This window comes from Giraffa tippelskirchi, chromosome 7 (assembly GCF_054371585.1).
Source record: "Giraffa tippelskirchi isolate mGirTip1 chromosome 7, T2T-mGirTip1v1.2.pri, whole genome shotgun sequence".
Lineage (NCBI taxonomy): Eukaryota > Metazoa > Chordata > Mammalia > Artiodactyla > Giraffidae > Giraffa > Giraffa tippelskirchi.
Genome location: NC_137281.1, coordinates 43,917,572 through 43,926,888, shown reverse-complemented (window position 1 = coordinate 43,926,888; position 9,317 = coordinate 43,917,572). Strand labels below are relative to the sequence as shown.

The 9,317-nt window shown below is 52.6% G+C and overlaps 1 protein-coding gene across 2 annotated transcripts in view; it reads right to left on the bottom strand.

Moving 5' to 3' along the window:
* Positions 1-4,147: 4,147 nt before the first annotated feature.
* Positions 4,148-9,317, bottom strand: part of N4BP1 (NEDD4 binding protein 1) — a 57,806-nt gene continuing 52,636 nt past the window's right edge. For both annotated transcript variants that reach the window (XM_081507938.1, XM_081507939.1), the window contains exon 7: positions 4,148-8,922. In XM_081507938.1, the coding sequence (XP_081364064.1) occupies positions 8,565-8,922 (358 nt within the window). In that variant the 3' untranslated portion in view covers positions 4,148-8,564. The remainder of the gene's footprint in view (positions 8,923-9,317) is intronic.

Sequence of the window (9,317 nt, the reverse complement as noted above, 5' to 3'; positions counted from 1 at the left end):
GACTGCGAAAGACACCTGGGAAGACCAGACAAATGGGGTTTGGGTTCAGTCTGGATGGGGCCGTGGGAAAGGGAGAGGGTTGAGGCTCATGTCGTCAAGTCACTTCCTGTTGGGAGGGTTCTCAGCCCCAGGCCTCAGACTTTCCTGGGAGTCACCTTGACAGTGATGGCGGATATGGAGGCCCCAAAGGTGGGTGAAGCTGGGACAGTAATTCTGACAGTAATTCTCAGGTGGCAGTGGCAGACGGCTTCAAGCTGAGTGCTGGGACCTCTGAGGCAGGAAGCCCCCTGATGCCACCAGCGCTGTGGCGGACGAGGGCCTCTTCCCACAGGCTGCCTTGTGCCATCAGCTAGTCTCCCTCCACGGTCCCCACGCAGCACAACCTCCCTCTGCTGGCGATGCTCAGGCTGATCCTCAACGCTCATGTTCAGGCTCTGGGCCAAGAAAGCTGCAGGTGTCAGATGACTAGAAACATTCTGAGGGAAGACACCGCCTCTCCCATTGGGGCAGCAGATGCGATCTGGACGAGGGCTTGCTTCCCCTAATGGCTTGGGGCTGCCGGAGCCCAAGCCCACTGGCCTCTGCCTGTTGAAATAGGAGGTCTTCATGTGGCAGACTCTTCCTGTCTTCAAGGCATGCACTGACCGCACTGGGCTCCCAGGCCCTGTCAGCCCATGTGGAGCAGTGACCGGGGTCTACAGGGTGGGTAACGGGTGGCAGGGAGGCCCTTGCTTGGTGGAAAAGAGGCCAATGTGCTAGGAGATCACCAGGAGCCCCACTCCCTCTGTCCTTGTTCAAAAACGTCCCCAGGTTTAAGTAGAGCCGGGAACCGAGGACACACAGCCAGGCTGGTGGTGGGAGAAATGACCAAGCCAGCTCCAGCCACTGGTCACAGGAGAGAGGGCCCCATCCTGCCGCCCCTTCTGCTCTCCTGCTCTGAGTCTTGCCTCTGCAGGGCTGAGGATTTGTAAAATACTGGAAGTTGGATGAGATATTGAGGACGAGCCCTTACTGGAGCCACATGCAGGACGGAAGGTGGGTGTCAGGAAAGGGAAGGACTGTCAGGGGCCAGGCCCTTGTCTTGGGATTTCATCCCACTAGGACCAACTCCTCATGGGATGTCGGTTCTCAGTCAGGGGCTCACCAGGATCCCTGGGCTTCCATTCACCCATTTCCCCAGTCTGGGGTGAGGCCTGGGCGCCAGCATATTTACAGCCCTTCCTCCAGGTGGCTCTGATGCACATCAGGATGGAAAACACCCCATTGTGAGGGTGGCACCCTCACTTTCACTCAAAGATGAGGGGACTGGCCTCATCTGAGAGGGTGAGCAACTTCCTCTAAATCACACAGCAAGAAGGGCCAGAGCAGGCCCCACACCTTCACTGCCAGGGTTGGGGGAACACGGGGCGCTTTGGAAAGGGCCATTCTGGCCTCCTCTTCTCCCCCAGCGCTGTCCCAGGCATGCAGCGGCTGCTTGGGACAGCTAGGGGACGGGGGAGAGGGGCTGCCAAGCAGAGCACACCCTCCCCCCACCACTTATCACTGGGCCTCAGGTTCCTTAGCTTTAAAATGGGAATAGGCACCAGTGCCCTGTCCACCTCGGTGGGAAGGGGCTGCAAGGGGCGGGTGGGTGGGACCTGCTGTTGCCGTCAAGGGACCCTCTAGTCTGGGAGATCATGTGAGCCAGTGTCTGAAGCTTCTCTGGGCCAGCTGCAGGAGGCTCTCTCCTTCCTGCAGCCTTTTTTGGTGGCTGAAACCCTAGACTGATCCCAGAGCCAGACAGGCGGGCAGACAAGCACATTCTTTTCAGGGGAGGCCCCCTCCTCGTCTCTCTGGGAGCCGGGAGGGGAGAGGGCAGGGCCTGCCCAGGCCTGACCCCAGACTGGGTTTCAGGCTGTGAGGCCAAGTAGGGCTCCCTGGGGACTTGTGCAGGGAGTGGGAAGGAAAGCCCCAAAGGCCATCGTCTGCGGCTTGGAGTCTTGTGGGAGGAGGTGGCAGGGGGCTGCAACTCCAGTGCTTACTCTGCACACTGATGACCAGTTTCTGGGCAAACCCCTGCCTGCTCAGGCTCCGTTTCCCCGATGACTGTCACCAGCCCTGGAACCACATATGACACGAGACTGGAACCCGAGCTGTAAAAAAGGCTGCTTTCAGTTTCAAAAACCATCAAAGGTCATTCTACTGCTCTGCATCCCCGTAAAGGAAAAGAAAGGAGGGTATGACGCACAGAGAGGTGTACTCCGGACGGCACTTCTACAGTGCTGGTCAACACAAAACATGAAACAACAATGTGCTCCCAGCACCTCCCACGGGAACTGGGCTGGACACGGGCCCCACGCCTCAGGAACGTGGGAGGCAGCTTCCTTCCACAGCCTCCCTCTGGCCAGTGGGCTGACCATCTTGACCAGGTCACAAGTCCTCCATTCTGTTCACTGGATGGAGGGAGGCAGTCACACACACACACGTGCTTTGAGACACACACACGAGCCTCCAAGATGGAGACTTCAAAGGAGCGGTGGGAGGAGCGGATGAGTCAAGACCCAGCCTGGAGGGAGCTGTGTCAGCCAGGGGATCAGTGTTCCCTCACTCTGTGGCCAAGCAGTGTGGCTCTGCTGGCGTCCCCCTGGGTCCCTCCCTGCCATGACCCTGATGTGCTTTCAAGGGCACGGAGCGTGTCAGAGGAGTGACGTCCTGCCTGGGGGACAGCAGGACCTCTCTGCAGCCCTGAGGAGGGTCTGGACCACACTCAGGGTGAGTTGGCAGTGACAGAGGAGAACATCCAGCATCCAGAAGACAAAGTCTCCGCCTCTGGGATGACCTACAGGGTGTGAACAGTTTCGTTAAGTGTCCACTGGGCTGAGGGGCAGAGTCGCTCATGACCATCACCGAGCGGGTTCTGTCAGGCACTGCTCTAGGCCCGTTTCTTCCTCATGACAGCCCTGGACTAGCGGGGCTGACCCCATCATGGCTGTCTTACCAGTGAGGACATGGCAGAATATGGAAGGTCTAACTCACAAGAAGCTGGCCAGGCCTCTGTCCAGCTAGGGAACAGAGCAAGGAAATTCACATGAAGGCATCTGTAAGACAAAACCTCAGGAGGATGGATGCGCCAGGGAGGAACCAGCCTGTGTGAAGGTGGGGGTGGAGTCTCCTGAGGTTCCTTAAAAACTGACTAGGGGGACACTCCCGCAGCACTGACGCACTGGTCTTTGTGTGTGTGTGGTTAGTCGCTCAGTTGTGTCTGACTCTTTGTGACCCCCATGGATGGTTTCCCACCAGGCTCCTATGTCCATGAAATTTTCCAGGCAAGAATACTGGAGTGGGTGGCCATTTCCTACTCCAGGGTATCTTCCCAACCCAGGATCAAACCCGGGTCTCCTGCTTGGCAGGCAGATTCTTTACCACTGAGCCACTTGGGAAGCACTGGTCTTTGGGATCTCCCTAAAGATGTGATGCTGCTGCTGCTGCTAAGTTGCGTCAGTCGTGTCCGACTCTGTGCGACCCCACAGACGTCAGCCCAACAGGCTCCCCCGTCCCTGGGATTCTCCAGGCAAGAACACTGGAGTGGGTTGCCATTTCCTTCTCCAATGCATGAAAGTGAGAAGTGAAAGTGAAGTCGCTCAGTCGTGTCTGATGAGCCTCCCTTATTTAATCTGCCAAGTGTAACGACAGTGATATGTATTTCACTTAAGAGTCTTTGATTTCAAGGGATGTAAACCCAACGTAAAGAAAAAGTGAAGCGTGTCAGGATAACAGGCATCTGGGAAAGAGTGTGAGTGTCGTCAGGTTTCCATGACAATAGGAATCACACTGTCATGCTTCCGCTTCTCTCCACTCCCCCTCCCACCCAGGGCAGAAAACAGCCTCCATCAGGTCTGAGCATGACACGTCTTAGCCCCCACCACCAGAGGGGCAATCACAAGGCGTTCTCTGACTGGCCTAGACTGGCCGCCCTGTGGGCAGCAAGTCAGAGCACACTGCTTGGCTCAGCCGGGGGCAGGTGACCACTCCCGGACCTGGTGGTAAGAGACTTGACAAGAAGGAAAAATGGAGAGTAGTGGGTTCCAGTGAGCAACTGCTGAGAATCTGATCCTTGAAGGCCTTGCTGGCTGCTAGATGCCGCTGTCAAGAAGGCACCATCCTCCAGTTCAATTGAGCAGACTTTATTGAGCACCTATTAAGTGCAAGGCACTGTGCTAGGTGCTGTGGGAAATACAGAGTGTGAACACAGAAAGCCCTGCCCACGAGGAGCTCACAGTCTAGAAAAAGAGGTAAGACAGAGTACACGATCAGCCGCAGTGACACCAACCAGAGTGGCAAGTGCCGAAAGCAAGACACAAGTGCTGTGGGGTCACAGAACACCATGAGGCTGCTTCTGGTCAGAAGCTTTAGGCAAGGGTAGAGAGGACACAGGGCTGGGCCTTTGAGGGGGAAGCCATCTGGGAGAAAGGGCATTTTTAGCAGAGAAGAGATTCACTTGGAGTGGGAGCCCACAGGTAACTCAGGAAATTGTGCGGCTGCAGTGAGTGGGCAGATGGGCTATACAGAGTGGGCCATCATGTATGACTGGGAGGTAGACAGCCAAGGATACTAAGCTCAGAAAGGTCTAAACTTGATACTCTGGTCAAGAGAGCCACTGGTCACTGAACAAGAAGAGGGGTGTGCAGAAGCGTTATCTTCAGAAATTAAATCTAGCAGCTGTGCAGTCTCAGGGGGGTAGTTAGAGGGGGAAAGCTGTGAGGTGGGCTGACAGGTCAGAGGCTGATGCCCACAGGGAGGCCATGAGCACAAGATGCGGGGCAGGGGGGAATGGCCAAAAAGGGACAACAGTGGATGATGGGACCTTGTGGCAGGGTGGGTGGCAAAAGATAAGAACAGATGCAGGCCGAGGGTCTCGGGGGCAGTGGGTCTGGGGATGTCTCAGGGCTTCTAGGTAGAGCTAAATATGCACTCATAAGGGGCAGGGTCAGAGCTGGGAGTCACTCCAGCAAAGAGGGGGCGGTTCGAGTCAAGGAAGTGTGCTGATCTCTAAGGGTGAGAGCTTTTCAAAATGTAGCCCATGGACCACCTGTGTGGGAACCATCCAGGGAGCTTGCTGAAATGGCAGATTTCCAGGCTTTACGCCAGAGCTACTGAATAAACCTCTCTGGGGGTAGTGTCCAGTCATCTGCATTTTTACTAAGAACTGCCCTCCCCATCATGCATCCCACAGCTGGTCCGAAGTTTGGAAACCACCTGTTGAGATGGTCTTTCTGTTGAACTGGCCTTTAGGTGAAACAAGGAAAAGGAATGAAGACTGTTTAGGAGTGAGGGAAATCTCAGAAAATAGGGAAAGTAAGGCTCAACAATGTCATGCTATAGTTACTGAATGTGGACATGGAAATTCAGGATTGGGAAAAGGCTTCAGAATTTGGAAACTGAATGGTCTCCAATGACTTCCCTCAATTAATCCCACGTGATGGGGTAGTGGACAAGTTTGCAGACACAGAAGTGAAAAGTGGGAAGGGGAAGGAAAGTAGCAATGAACAGAGATCCTTAGGGAAATCAGGTTGTTTTAATCTCAGGATTTGAAATATGTGGGGAATAATGAGAGAGATAGATAACGAAGAAATGAAGTGAATCAGAGTAACTAACCAAACAAACTACAGCTCAGCTGGGAGATGAGAGGAGATGGGCTGAGGGACACAGGATGGAAGGGAGGACAGGTGGGGACGTAGAGGTGGGGAGAGATTCCTTAAGGAAGGCTGCGTCTCAGAGGTGTGTGGGAGGCAGGCTGGGCCTGAGGTGGGAGTGGTGCCAAGGCCCAACTCCAGGGGGCCCAGTGCCATTTCCCATGGTGGGGGGAAGGGCATGAGACTCAGTGGGAGTGGGGGTTCAGAGCATCATGGTTTCTATGTGGGGGCCATATTCCACAAATGCCTCAATAAGCCTAAGCAATAAAGCAAGATTATCCCTCCTCTCACTGGTACCAAAAACTACAACAGGTCAACAGAGTCCCTGGTGACAGTCACACCCTGCTAAGCCTGTCAGAATAATGCTGACCCTTCACCCAGGATGGCTGAGAGGCCTTCTTACTGTTTTTCTAGCCGCTGGCCTATAGGGTCTCAAACACTGGCTACCTGACAGAAAGACCAAACCAGTCTTTCTTCTCCCAGGTGGCAGTCTGGGGCGTGGGGAAGAATCCAGGCCCGGGGATCATTCAGCATCACTGCCTACTTATTCTTTAACTCTGGACAACTTCTGAGTCTACTGAATGAGGGTGGCGCCCTCTGCCCTGCCACCTGCTTCACAGGAATGCCATGGAATACAGGATGCAGAACCACCTGGAGGAGTTACAGGAAACACTGCTACAGACAGTCCCCAAGGTGGTTTAGAAAATTTACCGCGGGAGGCAGACCGGTAGTATCAACATTGAGCCTAGTATTAAGAGGAGTCTGAGAACAAGTAATGACTTCTTAAAATAATGGTTTGAGAATTGAGCTTTAAAATATTAAATTTAACTACACTTGATAGATTTCAGAAAGAATTGTGAATTCTGTTTCATGTTATAATTTACCAAGGTAAGTAAGTAATGCTTTTCTGAAACTCCTCCCACTTATCTTCTGCACTCTTCCTTCCTGCACCCAAGAAAGAGGAAAGGGGCTGGTAGAGCTCTCAGAGACAATACTAAGATCACAGAGGCTTATCTAATTCAAAGGTCAGGTCACTTCTAGAGCCTAGAAAACTCCTGACCTCTAGGCCTAGCCAGCTCTACCTACCATCAGTGGAACCTCAGCCCTGCTTCCAGAAAGACCAGTGGCTAGGTCCTGGCAATCAAGGCATACCCCTTGGGTCCTTCTCTGAACAGGAGCAGTGCTGGATTGGCAAGGCCACTTGATCTGGAAGGTAAAGTCACTGTGAGAGGGACCCAGCCCTCACACCTCTGCTGTTGTTTTTCAAAACCACCAGTTGTGAAGCTGAGGCACAGGGGCTGTGACTGAAGTTGCCTTCTGGCCTCCACGTGCACAGCTGGATGACTTGGGTATCCTACCCCCAGCTGACAACCAGCTCCACACCAGGATGCATCTTAAAGGCATCCTAGAGAAAACATGACTGAAGTCCAAATTTGGCCACCTGAGGACTCTGGACTCACCCCCAGAGGGATGCAGGATCATGCCTGGAGGGAGCACTATGGGGAGCCACCCAGGTCTGCTCATGGCCAACTAAGTCCCTTCACCATGAAGAACAAATCTGCACTGAGTCCTCTGGAATTGTTTCTTGGGGCCACAAGAGATGTGATCTACAAGGCAGATGTGAAACTGATCGTGAGCAGCCTGGGGAAAGAACAAGTATAAAATACAAAGCCCTTTGAAGGTCCAGAGAACAAGAAAGATGTTAACAGTTAATTATCCAGAAAAAGAACTTTCACTGACACAGAATTTAGGTAACACTGAAAACACAATACTAAGATATCAATTCTGAGAAAGACCCATAGGAAGGGCAGCTTAGGAGAACACTACAGAGACTAACACAGGAAAAATAAATATGGGGCTCTGGGCCCCCACAGAAGCTACTAATGCTATTTATTGGCTTGGGTCATTCTTGAGAATAGAAAACCAGTCTTTTGGCAAAGCTGCACAAACTTCACATGGGGCGTCTCCCAAGGTTGTGGACACCAAACTACTATAATAATGACGCTCTTCACTAAACTTCCTCACATCCCACTAGTATCTTCAGAAGCTAAGATGTGACTTCTAAGTCAGTCGGGGACTGAGTGGTGAGTGTCCCAGCCATGGACAAGGGATCCAGTTCACAGCTGTGGACTTGGGCTCGTCCAGACAGAGGGCACTCGGAGCCTCAGTTCCCTCTTCTGCAGGGTGGGAAGGGAGGAAGGGCTGGACTACGTGGGCTCTCAAGTTTCTTCCAGCCGGATATTCTGTGCATCTACCTCTGCCCTGGTCATTAACAATGGCTAGGCACAAGGTGCCATCTAGTGGCACCACTTGTCCACTCTCACAAATGGCTCCAATGAAAGACCCCAGAGGAGCAAAATTAACTCCTACGGACTCTAATTCCAGGGGTGAGGGTAGAGGAGGCTGCGAGGGTGAGCACACTTCATGTCAGTGGACGTGACATAGTCATCTCAAGAAAATATACTTTAAGAGGTCTTGCTTTCCCTAAGAAAGCAACTCTTTTTTTTTTTATTTATTTAGAAAGGCTAATCATATCCATTTGTCAATATTTTCAGCATTAAGGAAAATAGTTTAAAAAACATAAAAATGTAAGTGCACTCAAGAGTAACTGCTATTAAACAGTTCTGAACAGGCAGAAAATGTAGACTTTCCTTTTACAGAAAATGTTAAATCCATAATAGCAGCATAATGTATATATATAAAAAAGCTGGTTTTGAAAACCCAGATTTTTTTTATACACAAAACATCTGTGTTTTTTTTTCTCCTATACACTACAACAGCATTTCCACTGGGAAATTGGTTTCTTCACATTATGTTACTTCCGGCTGCCACATGCAGATACTAGCTTGAGTGTGTGTGTCTTCAGCCTGGAGCCCCAGCTCCCAACAGCCTTCAGTCCAACACCATGGCAGAGAGCGCATTTAGGTCTTTCATGTATGGGTGAGCCGCCAAGATCTGGTCGATTTTCAGTTTTTGCTCTGAGTCAGGGAAGATCTTCAGAAGGGCTTCCCTCAGCTCGTTGGTTTCTGCAGGAGATCTCTGTGCTGGCATAGGCAGATTCTGCTGGATGTTTGGAAGGTTGGGGAAAAGTGGGAAGCGGGGTTGCTGAGGAAGCCAGTGGCTGGGTGGGGTGCCCTGAATCCGGGTCGGAGGCTGGTGGCTGGTGCTGGCTGCCTGGGCGCCAGGGACTCTGAAGCTGGGGTCAAACATGCCCACATTTGGCAGGGCGTTGAGTAGGGGCTGCATATCTCTGTGGATGGAAGCAAGTCCTGGTGAGCTAGGTTATGAGACAAACAAGAAATCTGTCTAAAAATATCTGCCGCTGACTCCAAAGCTCAAGAAGCTGCTCCCTGGCCTCTGAAGGCAATAGAAGATTGTAGCCATGGCAGGGAGGGCAACCACCCACAGACAGACCCGTGGGGATGCCGCTGACACCAACTCCAGCCCAGCTGTGACATGGAATGCTGGCTCTTCATGAGCCACTCCACCTCCTGGCCTGCTGCTGTGAGGACTGACCCCATCCAGCTGCTTGACTCTGAACCAGGGTGCACCAGGAAGCTTTCAAAAGATCTGGAAACAGGGCCACACGCTCTTGCAGATTCAGATTCTCTGTGGGGCCAGGCTGATGGGAATCTTTGGGCAGAG